Raw genomic sequence first — 17,327 nt, 5'->3', positions numbered from 1 at the left:
GGTTTATCGGCGTTGTTTATTGCAGCTGGGAGGACGATTGGGCAGTCAATCCAAATTATGGTCAGAAGGCGAAAGAGGACTCGCAAAGAGAACTTCTGAGACCCGAAGAACTTCGCTCACCAAATGAACACCGAGTGCACATGTTGCAACGAGTACAGCACTGCCAACCAGGGGATCATCCAGGAAAACGACTCTCACAGGACCCGGGCTCAATCCATATCTAAATCCTTGCTCGAAAGTAATGCCCTTCCTCTCATCGCGTCGTAATCCGCCCTAGGCCATATGCCTGCGGGCAATAATTGCCCTGCCTCAGGCGAAAACAAACGAGTTACTGGCTTAAGGCTCAATGCAGGCATATAAATTTCGTTCGAAAACCCAAAGCGAACGGGGGGCGAAAGCGAAATTTTCGATTCGCTTTCGCTTCGCTTTCGCTTTCGGCGAAAATCGCCAAGCGAATTTATATGCCTGGCTCAATGGAATACCAAGTACAGTCTATATTATTATTAACACAGATCCTTTTATTACAAAAGTTCATTATTGTACTATCAAAAGTGGAACATCTGTTCAGCTAATAAGCAAGGGTCACAAGGAAATATCTACATAATATCATCTTCTTATAGCGAAAATAGCTGTACAGCTATTTTGATTTCTGACTGACAAATTTTCGCCAGAATTCCGATTCAGCTGAAGTAAAATTACAGCTGAAAATCGAGAAGCCGCTTGCGGCTTCGAGCAAACGAAGATGGAAAAGCCGCGCTTCGCGCGGCTTAATCTTTTTGTTACTCGAAGCCGCAAGCGGCTTCTCGATTTTCAGCTGTTATTTTACTTCAGCTGAATCGGAATTCTAACGAAAATTATTGATCAGAAATTGGGGTCCCCAAAATTACTATTTTCCTTGAATCTTAGACTACCTGACAGTTGATGGCAACTTTAATCCCTTCCTGAAAAAAAATGTGCTGAGAGCATCATAAAACTGTCGTAAAATTTCCTCACTGGACTAAAGCGCCCTAATTCCCGTGTCAGGAAGGATCTGCAGTCGCTCATAAAATTCCGCACGGCCGTGGCGGCGATAGTTCAGAAGTAAAATATAGTTTAATTGCCGACTACTCCCTTCCTCGCGAAATAAAATTGTCAGAAACTTTCATCTTCAAATGACCAACTAGAATCAATTAACTTAAATCTCCGTCTCTCCAGACGCGCTTGATAAGCAAAAGCCAGAGAAAGAGTGTCAGGCTTCCTTTCTTTTTCGCGGTCGTAAAATTCCAAAACGGCAAAACGGAGCAAACCTGAAACGTATTCTGCGCGGTCCCCCCTGCCAGACGCGGAAATCAAAAAATCAAGGAAGACAACTTTTTTTTTCCCGAATTTTCGAGAAAATCGCGACTTTCTTCTTTTCAACCTTTTTTTATGAGATTAGGAATGGAGATCGGATGAGAGAAAAAAGAGAGGATGGAGGACTTTTCCGAGGACTATTTCCTAAATGGCTTTGGCGGCGCTTTTTTAGATGAGAGATATATCAAAATTGACCCGGAGATCAGAAATTGCGAAGATGTGCGCATGTGGTACGCATTCCTTGCCAGCTCGCTCGTCACTTTCGTCGGCGGGCTGATCTTGATTTTACTATGGGAATGGGATTCGACAATCAACAAATTCTAATTAGCAAATAACGAGTTCATTAATCATTTTCTTTTTGTCAAAAAGTTGAAGGTTTTATGAAGCTTCAATTTCCTTTCGCAGTCGCTTAAAAGTTAATGCTATAAAAACAATAGTTTCCTAAGGTCAATTTCAACATGATTTATTTCATTCAACTTCGAATCCGACTGTTTCAGCGCGCGTTCAATTACATGTGCTGCGCGGCGTATCGACTCCAGAACGTCACTCGAAGCCAATTGACAATTCCTCCTCGACTTGGCGAAAAGGTGAGAGCACATGTGAATTATTTATTCTCTTTCTTGAGTTGAGAATCAAGAGAGTTAGATAGTTTCGCCATGAAACTTTTATTTTTTCCACTTGAATTAAAATAGGTTAAAATTTTTAACCTATTTCTACATTACGACCAATATTTTGGTTTTTTAAAACAAAGCCGCAAAGCGGCTTTTCCTTATAATTAAAGTTCAAGAAAATGGTTTTAATGTGCAATGGGTTAAAAATGCGCGCGTGGCTAATATATAAAACATAAACGCTTGTCATTGAAAAAGAAGAAAAATAAAATCGGGAACGGCGTAACGCATAACATCCGCATCTGAATATTAACGAGTGGCGCGTGTTCAGGATCGTAATGGGGACGCAGCGGCGTCAAAAGCCAACGCGGCAGAGGTGGGATGGATGACAGCGGTGAAGGACTGGGCAGGTGTCATGATCTCCGCCCAAACCCTTACGGGCAGGATTCTCGTCGTTCTGGTCTTTCTGCTCAGGCAACTGGTGATTCTCGATTTTCTTCCAATTTTCAATTAATCGAAAGCACTTAATTCCCATCTGGAAAATAAAGAGCGGCACTCAAAATCACCATAAAACAGTATCGGCGCTCTGGTAATCTACTTCATCGACTCATCTGATCCGATCGAAACTTGTAAAAACTTCTACTCCGATACGACGCTACAGATTGATATGGCTTTTAATATATTCTTTCTACTCTACTTTGGGCTTCGTTTTATAGCGGCAAATGACAAGGAACGGATTCACAGATGATCATCATTATTTGATAGAAAGATAGAAGCTTGGCCCGGCAGCCTGAGTAGAAAACCTGAGTCAGGGTTTGAAAGATCTTTGTAGCTCTTTTTCAGATCTTTCAGACCCTGACTCAGGTTTTCTACGCAGGCTGCAGAGCCCAGAATAGAAGAACAGCCGACTGTTGACCATCTTTTAGGAAAGGAGGGTTCGATTGATTTACCATAATCCGCACTAAGCTCTGGTTCTGGCTCGAGGTCAATTCTATCGTCGACTTCTTCACCGTCCCACCTGTGTTCGTTTCTGTCTACCTGAACCGCACGTGGCTTGGCCTGCGTTTTCTCCGAGCACTGCGGCTGCTGCAATTCAGCGAGATCCTGCAGTTTGTAAATATCCTCAAGACGTCGCAATCAATTAAACTGGTCAATCTGGTGTCGATTTTTCTTTCAATCTGGCTCACTGGAGCCGGCTTCATCCACTTGGTCGAGAATACGGGCGACCCATGGGCAGACTTTTCCAATTCTGTCAGCCTAACATACTGGGAGTGCGTTTATTTATTGATGGTCACCATGTCGACTGTCGGCTATGGTGATATCTGCGCCAAGGTACGAAAGAAGATATTACTAAATTGCCCAAGAAAATACGTCTTTTTTAGAGCTGATCTTATAAAAGACTGCTTTTATAAAGTTCACTAGCCGTAGAAAGTCTCTTTTTTCATTTATAATTCATAAATGAAAGTTATTGCTTCTCTTCCCAAGATTGAAATCTTGTAATCCGGATTAATAGCCTATAACTTATATTTTCGACAAATTTACGATTTTGTAAATATTATTACTATGGAAAATGATGGTATTTCGTAGACGACGCTGGGCCGTTTCTTCATGGTGTTTTTCATCTTCGGTGGGCTGGCGATGTTTGCCTCGTATGTGCCGGAAATCATCGAGCTTATGGGCAATCGCAAAAAGTACGGCGGCAGTTATACCTCCGTTTCCGGAAGAAAGCATCTCATCGTGTGTGGCCACATTACGCTCGAATCCGTTTCGTACTTTTTGAAAGACTTTCTTCACAAAGGTATAAAATCGCTAATTCGACCATCTCTTCCCTGTTTCCTAAAGATCGAGACGATGTCAATGTAGAAGTCGTTTTCATTCATGTGGTACCGCCGAATCTCGAGCTCGAAGCGCTTTTCAAACGGCACTTTACACAAGTGGAATTCTTCGAAGGATCGGTCCTCAATTCGAACGATTTATCACGTGTTAAGATGGAAGAAGCAGATGGGTGTGTGATTCTGGCGAATAAGTAAGTGGCGACGTCACTGTTCGAAATGAACCCCTTTTCCTCTTTGTTTCCAAGTAACCCCCATTTTCTTTTCAGATACTGTCAGGATGCGGACATCGAAGACGCTTCAAACATCATGCGTGTCATTTCGATCAAGAACTACTCACCCCGCGCGCGAATAATTATTCAAGTCCTTGCGCATCACAACAAGGTACACTTCAAACTTTTGCCACAAATCACTAAGTCGTCCTTAATCCCCCTCTTTGATCTCCCAGAATCATTTCTTTTGACGAAGAAAGTGCGAGACACTTTTAATTTATGAATCCCGTCAGTCCTCGGCCGCCGAATTGATGAAAAGACGTCGATTTCCTTCTTTTTTTCCTTCCCTTTTTCATTCAATAATCCAGCAGATTATTCGTCTAATCGTCGTAGACACAGTCTGCCCGCGGCAAATGCATATCCATATGTACTAGGTATCCTCTGATAATTCTTCTTCAGGCTCATTTGCTCAACATTCCTTCCTGGTCGGCTGCAATGGGCGACTCAGTAATTTGCCTGGCCGAGTTGAAGCTCGGTTTCATCGCGCAGGTAAGCCAAAAAATTACTACCAGTAGCTCTCGCGTTAAATCATAAAAGTGGCCGATTATCACTCCTTTGGTCTCGTTTATCGTTTCTTTTTACCACACGAACGTCGGGACGTACTAATTTTTCTTCTTTAGTCTTGCCTGGCTCCTGGCTTCAGTTCTCTTATGGCGAACTTATTTTCGATGCGATCGACGATCGAAATTGACGAAGACTCCTGGCAGAAGCATTATTTGGCCGGAGTCGGGGCAGAAATGTACACGGAAAAACTTTCTTATTCGTTCGCTGGGCTGAGTTTTCCGAGAGTCTGCGAAATTTGCTACCAGAAGTTGAATTTGTTGCTCATTGCTGTTCAGGTAAATTTTCATTCCGGAGTTTTTTTTTTAATTTTGGACAAAATTTTTGGCAATTTTTTGGTCAAATTTTTTTGACCTACATTGATTCACTTAGACAGGCGCTTATCTTTATTGAAAAGTCAGCAAAAATCTTCAAAAGTAATTTTGCTTGAACTTGAATTGACTCAACCTGTCAAGGCGGATTATTAAGTTTGCGGCGCTACCACAACCGTGGTGGTTTCTTCGTATTATGTTTTTTCCATTATTTTTTTTTGTGTCGCCGATCGATCATCAATATTAATTAGACGGATGCTCGTTAGTAGATCCACTGGATCCAGCTTGCTGCGGTTACCCACAAAATCCGGCACCGTAAACAGCGCGTCAAAAAAAAATGATCGTAAACGAGAGTCAATATTGAGCTTGGAATGTTTCAGGTGTCGAAGCCAGGCGGCGGGCAGCAACTACTGATCAACCCAGGATCGGCGATTACTCTCAAGCCCGGATGTCTTGGATTCTTCGTTGCGGAGAGCGCGAAAGAGGTCAAACGGGCGAACGTGTGGTGCGCACGGTGTCACATTGATGTGACGGATTTGGAAGAGATCCGCCGTTGCAACTGCCCGCACAACATCAAAGTCAATGCCAGATCATACACGGATAATCATCAGGTAACAAAGTTTCCTACTTTCTTTGCTTGAAAAATTCATGAGCAAAGTTATCGTTTATTACGTCATTTTTTCCATTAGTATAATTCATTATTCAAAGATTTAAATTTGTCATGTGACCAAAAAAAAGACCTAAAATCATCCTTTATCTTTTTAGATTCAAGCGCAGAGTTCTGAGCACGAGCTTGGCGACGGTTCTGACGGCTTCAAATTCGTCAACCACGTCAACTCGAACTCTGTGCCTCGCCCTGCTCTCACCAACTCAAACAGCTTGACGAAGCATTTGAACGCGTATGGAGGACTCAACACCAGCAGCAACAACTCAGCAAAAGTCGTCAAGCATCAGTTCGACGAAGTTGCCAAAGAAGACATGCGCTACGACTCGACGGGCATGTTTCATTGGTCCAAGCCGAGGCGTTTATCTGAATCGACGCTCACCAAGGAGCAGTGTGCCCAGTTGAACTTGCAGGGGCACATTGTTGTTTGTCTTCCAGGTTCGTGAAATTGACCTTTTGTCTTCGTCTATTTTTATCATTTACTGAGTCAGCTTGTTTTGCAAGCATTATGTAACGCTCAAAATACTTTATCCGATATGCGGCATATGATAACGTACCCCCCCCCCCCCCCTAGCTCGCTCACATTTTGTGATCATTTTTCCCTTGCTCGCTTAGTTAAATTTTATCAAAGTCCCCTTGCTCGCTCTCATTCTTGTTTCAGCGCGCTCCATTAGTCGCCATCCTTCTTTTTACCTCGCGCGCCCTTGTTCGCTCCTCCTCACCCATTTATCCCTTGTTCGCCGCGAGACCGCCAAAGCCTAGCTCGGCTTGGGTCGCTCTTACAGCTCTTACTGTACTTTCGACTCAAGCTTTTCATAGGGAACTATATTTTTCATTTTCATGAATATTTTGACAGTAACTAAACTTCATTTCCTCTTTTTAAAGCGTCCAGTTAAATTTTTATATCTTGTAGCAACGCTGTATTATGCCGTAAACTTGATAGTTTGACTTTATATGTACATTTATACTCAAAATAGTCGAATCCTCATGTTGACACTGGTTCCAGAGTTGCAAATTTGCTGAGCTGAGTGAGCTGAGCAGTCGCTCAGCTCAGTGATTTTGGAAAATGATCTGATCTGCTCAGCACAGCTAAGACAATTTTCACTCAGCTCAGCTCAACTCAGCTCCATTATTTTCGAGCAAGAAGTTCTGCTCAGCTCAGCTCAGCTCAGACGATTATCACTTAGCTAAGCTCAGCTCAGCTCAATGATTTGAATACAATTTTACTACCAAAAACAGTAAAAACAGCTCAGCTCAGCTCTAATTAGGGTCCGCTCAGCTCAGCTCAACTCTCTTAAACAAAAGGTCAGCTCAATGACCTCTGAAAAAGGCCAGCTCAGCTCAGCTCAGCTCAGAGAAATTTTTTCGCAGGTCAGGTCAGCTCAGCTCAGCTCGGAAAAATTAATCAAAATTTGCAACTCTCGAGGAAAATGGCATTTGATTTTTTATAAAAACAGTCTCAAAGTTTCAATCCATGTATTTCGAGTACTTATGTTTACTTAAAATGGAGTGTCAAAATTTCTTCTTATTCAAGTTATTCAAGGCTGAAGTTGGGGAAATCGAAGGTAGTACCCTTAAGAAGATATGAAAATTTGTCAAAATGGACGTGAAAGAGCATAAAAAAAAATAAGTTTGCTTGGAAAAAATCATGAAAATCGAATTTTGAGACCATTCTACGAGTTAAAAAGCCTTTTAAAAGTGAAAAAGAAAATGAGCTACGCGTTATAAAGCGTTCTCGCGGGGCTTCAGGAGCGAACAAGGGATAAATGACGGAGAAAGGCGGGCGAGCAAAGGTGCGCCGTCGAAACCAAGGAGGGCGAACAAGGGGTCGTAGAATGCAAAAGAAGGAAAGCGACCAACGGATCTTGGTAACAAAAAGCGAGCGACCAAGGGGGGTCTTGTTGGAGTTTAACTAAGCGAAAAAGGGAAAAATGTTCACAAAATGTGAGCGAGCTAGGGGGGGGGGTACGTTAGATTATATGCCCCATTGATTCTACCTTCATATTCGAATATTCACCATTTGTCTATAATCTATCCTCTATCCTCTTTACATTCTCAATTCATTCATTCATCTTCGAAAAATAGGTGTTGGTGCTGATACTCCCTTACTTGGCCTCCGCAACTTCGTCATGCCTCTCCGCGCCTCCAACTTCCACTACCACGAGCTCAAGACGATCGTGCTTCTTGGAGACGTCAAATACATTCAGAAAGAGTGGGAGACGCTGACCTGCTTTCCAAAGCTCCTGGTTCTGCCTGGCTCGCCGTTGAGTAGAACCGACTTGAGAGCAGTTGGTGTCAATCTGTGCGACATGTGTGTCATTTTGTGCTCTCACTCCAACACCGGATCGACCATTATCAACTTTGCCGGCGGACAGATGATGGAGGATCCGTCGCTGCAGGATAGAGAATCCATCCTTACGTCACTAAATATTAAGGTTAATGGACATTAGAATATCTTGAGTAATGTAATTTTTTCAGTCGATGCGATTTCCTGGAACGAGAGCTGTGTCTGGCTATTCAATTCCCATGATAACTGAGCTTGTAAATGACTCCAATGTCCAATTTCTCGACCAAGATGATGACGATGGTATGGAAACCGAAAAAGCCACTCGTAACCCATTTTTAGACCCGGAAACGGAGCTCTATCTGACTCAACCATTCGCCTGTGGAACAGCCTTCGCAATTTCTGTCCTGGACTCGCTCGTCTCAGCCACTTATTTTAACTCTGACGCGTTGACCCTCATCCGCACGATGATCACGGGCGGCGCGACTGATGATCTCGAAGAGATTCTGGCAGAAGGAGGGATTCTCCTTCCCGGTCCATCAAATGGTAAGTCATTTTTATGCCAGTTTCCATGAGATTGACCCCGATTTTAATTATTCATCGCCAGAGAGACACATTTTTTATATAATATTTTTATGCAAGGGGCGTATTTCTATTTCTAGACAGATCTTGGATAACAATTTTGAATAATTATTTAGATCAAACACTGGCCAACCGAGATCGCTGTCGAGTTGCCCAGCTGGCGCTATTCGACGGCCCCTTCGCCCAACTCGGCGATGGCGGTCGATATGGCGACTTATTCACTAAAGCCTTACAGCAATACAACTTGCTCTGCTTTGGAATCTACAGGTAAAGCAATGATTCTGCAATTCAATTTGCAGCCGATCAATTAATTGTAATTCAATTCCATTTTTCAGATTCCGGGATGTTTCGTCGCCTGTAGCCAACCCTACTTCAAAAGATATGTCATTACTGCCCCAACACCTGATTTTCCTCTTGTCAGGTACAGTCATGCATACAGGGGCTTCCTGGTAGGATCCTAAGGGATCGATTATTGCCGTCGTTAATAGATATACGAGGTGATAGAGGGTTAACAGAGGCCGTTTGCAAAATTGAAATCTGATATTGAGGGTTCGAAATTGTTGATTTTTTCAAATTTTTGCTTTCAGCTCGGATTTGGTTTTCTGTCTGATGCAGTTCGATTACTGTACTGGTAATGGAACAAGCAGTCCCGCCGCCTCCTCCTCCGCCAATCCTGTAATTGCCAATCAAAGTCTACACACCGTTACGAAAGAGAGTTCGAGCACCTCCGCCGCCAACAACCACTGCAGTCTAGAAGTGCCCCTTAGTTCATGAAACCGATTTTCCATCCGAAAGAAATCCAATGGCCACTGGGCCTTTTTCCAGACGGTATGTTTGAACAAGACAACTTCCTATTGTATATTTAATATGCACAAAATAATATGCCTCATAAAATATTCACCAAAAAGGATATTCTAAATATTAACAAGAGACGAGACAACTGAGTCAGTCGTCGTGTTCTGCTTTAAAAATTAATTAAAAATTTTAGATGGAGAAAAAATGAAGGTACAAAGTTCAAAAGTTTCAGAAAAAGTTCAACTTTGGAGAAAAACCAAAAAATCACCAAAACACAGCAACTCAAAACTCAGCGGCGGAAAGAAAAAACTTATCTCGAGATGGAGAACTGTTGGTGCATATAATTTATATATTCTTGTATATTATTCAAAATAAAAGATACTCAATTGTGATACGATCAGTTCTTTTATGTATGGTAATCACCGTTTATGATTCATAGTGAGAAACTATCAAGACGTCCAGCATCTGTCGGGCATGAATTCGCACCGTAAGTAAGTGCTCCTCATAGCGCCATCATCATTCGTATAAAAACCAGCTCCAAACCGAGCTCTCTCCATAAAATGAGAATAAAAACCTTCATCGCCGCTTTCTTTTCCTCTTCCTTCGGTATCAACTTCGACCAGCACCTCACTTTCAAGCGCCACCGGGGAGCTCCAAAGCTGGGAACAGTCAAAAGCTTCCGATGCAAAGGAAGATGCAGCCTCGAACAGTGGGAGTTTCTCAACTACATGGCCAAGATTCAGCCCCAAACTTCAACCATCAAGTGTTTCAACTGCTGATTTTTCAATAAATAGTAAAATTTCGTCAATCTTTATTTTTTAAGAAATATCACTTTGTTTATTCAATTGAGTAGATGATAGTATTTCGAGAAAGATACGTTTCAGTACGTCCAGACCCGAGAAAAATGTAATTTCAAGAACCTAGTAGTGATTAATCGGAACAGTAGAATATAGGGACGAATGCATTTGAACTTGTAGAAATGAATTTGAACGTCTACTTTGAGCCAGTGCCTTCAAAGTCCACATGCGGCGGGAAAGCAAATGAAGGATAGTACAGTCCCGTCTTCTGTCCAGGAACGATCCCTGGATTCGTCCGCTTCAATCGCTCAGAAAGCCGCTCCAGTTCCTCGACGACTTGGTGCCAACTTGGTAGATACTTTGGAAGATGCAGATGGGTTCTTAATTCAAGTTTTTAGTAGAAGTTTTTGGTTGAAACAAAACTCAAGGGCAGCGTTCTCTCGAGGATCGCGAGTTTTGTAAACAGTTTCTAACAGCAAAATACGAGCCTAAGGCAAAAATAGTACTTTAGGGAGAACCGGGTTCTCCTCGGTCAAAAGGTTCTTTTTCATGGTTTGAGGAGATGTCTCTTACCTGGCATGTTTAGTCAAATGATCGGAGCGAATGAATCTTCTCTCGCAAACTGGACATTGGAAGGGCCGCTCGCCAGTATGAACCCTTTTATGGCGCGAAAGTTCGTCGGATCGTGAAAATCTGAAAATGAACGGTTCTAGTTCAAAAATTCATCATACGACTCGCATGATGAACTTCATCATCAATTTCATGTCAGTTTCATGAAACTTAAGAATAAGACTACTTTTGGTGATACTCGATTTTGATCATCGAATTTCAAATAATGCTTATCAAACTCGTGATAAGAAGCTAGCGTTTCTAGCGTAGATAAAGCAAGCCATTTTGACTGCGTCTCTGAGACTCTGGCCGTGGCCTCAGTATGGCCCGCGGCGGGCGTTCGTTTTAAAAGAAGAACGTAAATTACGAATTTTAGACTTAAGAATACTCCGAAAACCAGTTACGTGGTCTTTTCTTTTACGAAATACTTAGTATGCGTCGGTTGAAAAAGCCTAAAGCTAAAGTGCCCGTCTTGTGACGACTTGCATCATTCTGCAAGGAATTCAAGAGAAACGCTCAACCCATTTTTATGGTTTATATGGATAACCGTTTTTGATCTTGAGTTCTAGCAACATGTAGTTCTTACTTGCGCCCTTACCTTTACTACAGCCATCGTGATCACAAACATAAGGTCGATCTCCAGTATGAACTCGCAAGTGGCCTCGAAGATGAGCTTTTTCTTGTAGGATTTGTGACAGTTTTTGTAAGGACAAACATGAGGCCTGAAATAAAGATTATAATTCAACATCAACAGATATTCTTCATTTTTGAGAGATCGCCAGATGAAAGAAAATACTGAAAAAATCAATGAAATCATGGAAGAGACCAAAAAATCGCCTGATTTCAATCAGCTGGTTTGCCTTAATCTATTACAAGCCAAGTTAAAATATCAGGTGATTTTCTTTCGCATGAAAAATCAAATTCTCAGACGTCTGAGACATCATGTGATGAAAAAATCAGTCTCACCTGTCGCTGATTTCATTCTCAATGTGCATTTCTTCCTCAATCTGCACCTCCTCTTCTTCTTCGTCTGTTTCCGGTTTCGCCAGCGGACCAATTTTGATGACCGAACATCGAATTGGTTTCAAAATCTCATGACCTGAATTTTGTTTTCGGATTTTGCTCGCTGGGCCGTCGTAAAAAGTTCAATCTTTTCGACATCATCATCGTCGCCATCGTCTTGCTCCTCGATAATCAAGGTATGAGCATGTCGTCTTCTGCTTGTTTTATGACGACTGGTGCTTCTTCTGGATCGACTGTCTCCTCTTTTAAATCAATCAATTCCATGTCCTCTTCTTCTTGAAAGTTCGAGTTGCTGTCTGTCATCTGGCTGTCTCTCTCAATTTTCGGATTCTTGGTGAAAATAATTTGATCGTGCTCGATCTCCTCGGGTTCAGAGAATTCCGGCTCCGAGTCTACGAAATTTGGTGTTCCGTAGATAAATGCTCCGGACATTTTCCCTTTTTTAAGATTAAGAACTCGTGAAGAAGGAGTGTAGTTAGTAGAATGAGGCGCAAATGGATAATTCTTTCTTTTGAGTCGAAATAAAAGAAGGTGGCGGTGCTGCACCACCAAGATCGGCGTCGATCTTCGGACTCCACCATGTGGCCAACGTAATCGAAGCCTTGAGCGAAGGGCAGGCAGCGACTGCATGCTATTGGGATCTTAGATTCGTTAGACTCCCTCGTCCCCTAAGGTCACTTGCTTCATCCCACTTCTGACACCACTGAAGGGATCCTAGCTTCTGCTGAATCTCCCACTTCTAGCGTAGTTTGCCTGCTCTCTATATCTGGACGAGTGAAGAAAACGAGTAAAGTATCTTTGACGTCTGTATTTCGAGCTGGAGTAAAATAGAGGTTAATTCACGAACTGCGTGAATTACCGAATGGAGAGAAATACACGGCGGCGACCGAGCAAAGCTCGATCTAGATAAGCAAGTGACCTTAGGGGACGAGGGAGTCTAACGAATCTAAGATCCCAATACCCCCATGAGACTGAAACGTCCTCTAAGGCCAAAGTGTGTGATTTTTGCAGGAGTATAAGCGTAAGATGAGTAACATGGCAGGTTCGAAACGTCGAGGCAGTCTGATTCGCGTTAAAAACCCTTTTTGGGAAAAAGCTTGAATCAGATGCGAAGTTTTCGTGATGTCCGAGCGGTGATGACATGAAGGAGTAGCTGCACATGTAGAAGAACTCAAAATACGTCGGCGACGGCAAACTACGCTAGAAGTGGGAGATTCAGCAGAAGCTAGGATCCCTTCAGTGGTATCAGAGTAGTCCCGTTGGAGAAAAGATAAATTTTTCCGCCATCGACAACCGAAGTTTCGCAACTTGGACGCTGATTGGCCGTCAGCGGAGTCGAGGGGAACCGAATCACCAACCGCCACCGCGCCGCCGGAGAAACTCCACTCAGAGAATTTTCCGCACCACACCAACACCACCCCGAGCGAGCGCCACCGCACGAGCGCCACCACGACCCACGCGCCGAAAGTCGCGCCCACGCAACCACGCACGCACGCCGGGGAAAACCTAAAATACTGAGAAAAACATAATTCTTTCGCCACTTTTCACCAAAAATCGAGAGAAGTTTACGAAGAATCGACCCTTGGACCAGACCTTGAAATTTCGACAATCGCTGGACAGAGAAATCGTCGGGCGTTTGCGCAAAAGGCACCTCAGCTCATCATATTGCGACTTTTAGTCGCAGTATTTTCTGAGGGCCTGAAAGGTAATCCAAGGCCCATAAACCCTTACTGCCGATATATTTCGAGCTATGGCGGCGAACAAATCACTGCTAGAAACCGTCACCGAAATAAGAAGCATAAACGATCGAGTAAACTACCTCGAAGAACAAGTGCGAAATGACGAATCACTAAAGCCAAGCCTAGAGCCCTTGATCACAGAAAGCAGAGTAAAATTAGAACAGCTCAGTACAACGCTTCTTACCTGCGAGCTCGATCAAGGAAAAGACTCTACGAATGCGACAATGAGAGAAGAAGCATGGGTGGCCACTACCTGGTCTCGTCACGTCCAAGACTTGCCGAAGCTGGACGCCGCATGCAACACATCTTTCAACACCTTCTTGGGCAGAGCCGACATTTATCACCGCGCCTACGTCCGCGACAGACCTTCACGTGAACAGCCTTTCATCGCAGCAGTGTACAGCCACTTCGACTTGAACATCGAACGCTCACTTGGAACCGAATTTCTGAATTGTCAAGACTGGAAATCGGCCAAGGCGCTGCTAGAGAAATCATTCGCCGCGAAGAGTCACTACTTACTGAAGCTAAGCGAAGTTTTCGACGTCGAATACGACCATTCGAAGCCGTTTGCACACTACACCGCCAACGTCTTGCAAAAGATGAACGAGGCGAAGCAAGCGACTTTGAACTCTTACCGACAAGAGAAGTCAGCCGACGCCGGGGTCGATGAAATATTTGACATATTCTCGACGATGATGCTGTACTTGAATCTTAGGAAAGAAGAACCAGACGTTTTCAACGCAATCCTTCCAAGCCTATCAAAAGTTTACGATATCAACGAACTCTGCCGTCTCGCCCAATCCACAAGACAGAATCGAGTTGACAGCGCGACCGTCTCCCAGCACTTCAACAGAAATAAGAACAAAAAGAAGAAGAATGCTAAGCGCGCCAGCAACGATTCTAAGGATGGGAAAGACGATAAACAACCAGAATCCAAGAAGATAAATACGACTAAGAACGTTGAAGATTTCCAACCATTCGACGTTCACTTTTACACAGTGAAGAAGAAGCGACCAGGAAAGGCTTATTTCGCTTCGGCTACCATCATTACGGGCTCTAAAAGTTTTGACGTATCGATGGAAGTCGACAGCGGAGCCGAGTCCTCCTGTCTGTCCGCTGCTTACGTTCCCGACGAATTTCTCCAGATGCTGAAGCCCTGTCCCTTCAAGGTCACCGGTTTCAGCCCAAATATTCCCGCCGAGCAGCCGATGGGTATCCTTCCCTGCCGCTTATCATTCAATGGTGGCCCTGCATTCTCCCTGAATCTCACCATTATGCCAGGCAGTAAATACCCAAGTCTACTGGGCCGCGATATACTAGAGAATGCGATGACGGACAGCTTCACAGTCGACAATAAGAATCGTACTCTCTCATTTTGCTACAACGAAGCCTTCACACAAACTGAGACTCAAGTGGTGAAGCTGGACGGAGTGAAGCGGACCAAAATCAAGAAATACTTGACTACTAGATCAGCGGTCAAGGATAGCGATCGATCCCGCACTCAACCGCCACCAAAAGTCCCAAAGCTGGACGCACCTAACAAGAACGCAGCCAGGTGCCCCATTCAGCTAGCGAAGCAAAAACTCGGAATTACCCTACCAGCAAACGCCGACCCGGGGCAAAAGAAGGTGGTCGCCGAGCTGTGTTTGGATTTCGACGACAGATTCGGCTGCGACGGTCAAAAAATGGGTGAATTCCCATTCGAGATCGAAATCCCGACTGATGGTACGAGTCGAAACATCAGTCAACACCCTATTCCGCAAGCTTTTCATGGCCAGGTCACTGATCACATCTCCGAACTGCTCGATACGAAAATAATAGAAGAGATCAAGGACCAGAAAGGGTTTAATAGCCCCGTTCTGCCAATCCCTAAGAAATCTGGGGAAATGCGCTTCTGCATCAACTACAAGAACAGCTTGAACAAATGCCTCTCCGACAAATCCGACCCATATCATCTTCCGAGCATGGAGGATACGATCGCGAACATTGGACCGGGCAACAAGTATTTCGCCACAGTTGATTTGCGGAGCGGATATTGGCAGTGCCCTATTAAGAAAAGCGATAGGTATAAGACTTCCTTCCAGTGGGGTGGGAAATCTTACGCCTTCTGCAGATTACCTTTCGGTTATCGATGCTCGGGGAATATATTCTCGCGCGTCGTAAACACGATTCTCGACTCAAGCCCCACCAGGAAGAAGATGCTTTCTTATATCGATGACATAGTATGTTTTGGGAAGTCTTTCAGCTGCTATTACAACACTCTCCGAAACCTATTCATCGCGCTCCGCAAGTTTAACGCTAAACTCAAGGGCGAAAAGTGCTCTTTCCTACAATCAGAAGCTCACTTTTTGGGCCGAATCATCAACGAAGAAGGAATCAAACCGGACCCTGCGCAAGTCTCCGCCCTTCGTCAGATGAAACCCCCACGCTCCCAAAAGGAGTTAGCTTCATTAATCGGGTCATTGAATTGGATCCGAGGTTTTCTAGAAACGAAAATGGGCGAAGCTATTTCATCCGGTTGCTTCTCGAGCAGAATGAAACCCATAAACGATGTTCGAAATTCGGCGAACGAAACAAATTGTTTCAAGTGGACCAAAGAAGCGGATTTGGCGCTCAAGGAAATTCAACGACGACTCTCCGAGACTCCTGTCATAAGCTTTCCTAACTTTGACGAGTCTTTTCACCTCTACACAGACGCGAGCCTGTACGCAGCGGGTGGTGTTCTGCTACAAGAGTATGGCGGGAGAGTGCACCTAGTAAGCGCGATTTCCCACACCTTCAACAAAGCTGAAAGAAAATGGAACACTTCAGAAAAGGAAATGTTTAGCATTGTCTGGTGCTGCGAGCGACTGGAAAAGCTCCTGAAAGGTAGATTCTTTCAGATTCACACAGACCACCGATCTTTGATCTTCCTACACAAAAAGAAGTTCAAGAATTCTAAAATAAGCCGATGGCAAAGCCGATTGGAAGAATTCGATTTTCACATTGTCTACATCAAGGGATCAGAAAATCAATTCGCCGATTTTATGAGCCGCAGACCTGGCGAGGACGACAAATCACTTGGATACGACTCTGAGTTTCCCGTTGGTCGCGAGTACGAAATCGACAAGAATTCACCAGTACGTGTCTTCGTCCCTTTCTGGAACGAAAATCAGTTTCCGGAGAAAATCACTTTATCAGAGGTGAAGATACATAAGGTAAACGTCAAGGCTATCGCGGCGCCAATGGAGATTCCGTTGGTGTCAGCGAATTATAATAACATTCTGGACTATCAAAGGGAGGACTCTGCTCTGAGTGCAATCATCACTTTTCTGGAATCTGGTAAGGAGCCACTGGACATAAAATCGCTGGTGAAGGACTCCGACCACCGACAATCGTCTCTACTCAAGATGGAAAAAGCTCTGTTCCTGGATAACACTACCGGGTGCTTGATGTGTCAATTCAAATCTGGCGCGCGGGCGGTGGTACCGGAAGCGGTAAAAAGTCACTTTCTCTTTCTAGCTCACGACTTGTCCGGTCATCTGGGCGAGCCGCGGACTTTAGAGCGATTAGAGGACGTTTGGTGGCCTTCATTTCAAGACGATGTTTCTAACTACGTCCACAGCTGCGTCCCTTGCCTACGCAGAAAAGGATCTGCTGGAACTCGTACCAAACCGCCACTTGGAACCCTTCGTCGTGGAAAAACAGCTGGCGAATCGATTCAGATCGATTTCGCTTGTATGCCTCCCGCTGGCGGATTCAAGTATTATTTGGTGGTGGCGGACACTTTCTCTCGCTACACTTGGTGCATTCCGACGCGGTCCGACACTGCTATCTGCGCTGCAAAAGCGCTCATCTACAAGGTCTTCCTTCCCATGGATTTCTTGCCGAAACATCTACACAGTGACAGAGGTACCCACTTCTGCGCAAGCGTGATTG

At 44.1% G+C, this 17,327-nt stretch overlaps 2 protein-coding genes across 2 annotated transcripts; one reads left to right on the top strand and one right to left on the bottom strand.

The window, feature by feature from the left end:
- Positions 1-1,340: 1,340 nt before the first annotated feature.
- Positions 1,341-9,268, top strand: LOC145705549 (calcium-activated potassium channel subunit alpha-1-like). The gene is given in 19 exon segments (XM_081783035.1): positions 1,341-1,626; positions 1,830-1,919; positions 2,272-2,414; positions 2,517-2,666; positions 2,903-3,272; positions 3,528-3,738; positions 3,783-3,966; positions 4,042-4,156; positions 4,444-4,533; positions 4,665-4,883; positions 5,297-5,527; positions 5,682-6,018; positions 7,666-8,015; positions 8,059-8,167; positions 8,207-8,410; positions 8,563-8,713; positions 8,782-8,816; positions 8,819-8,867; positions 9,034-9,268. Coding segments are annotated over 19 exon segments (3,402 nt in total). The 5' UTR covers positions 1,341-1,449; the 3' UTR covers positions 9,221-9,268.
- Positions 9,269-10,048: 780 nt separating this feature from the next.
- LOC145701509 (uncharacterized) lies at positions 10,049-11,625 on the bottom strand (the record flags this gene model as incomplete). Its single annotated transcript, XM_081778724.1, has 4 exons — positions 10,049-10,418; positions 10,612-10,733; positions 11,247-11,369; positions 11,614-11,625. Coding segments are annotated over 4 exons (441 nt in total), but the record flags the coding sequence as incomplete, so codon positions are not given.
- Positions 11,626-17,327: the final 5,702 nt, after the last annotated feature.

The sequence above is a fragment of the Oikopleura dioica genome, chromosome PAR, assembly GCF_907165135.1.
Source record: "Oikopleura dioica chromosome PAR, OKI2018_I68_1.0, whole genome shotgun sequence".
Classification (NCBI taxonomy): Eukaryota; Metazoa; Chordata; class Appendicularia; order Copelata; family Oikopleuridae; genus Oikopleura; species Oikopleura dioica.
Note: the sequence above shows the minus strand (reverse complement) of the source record. Positions and strands in the feature narration are given on the sequence as shown.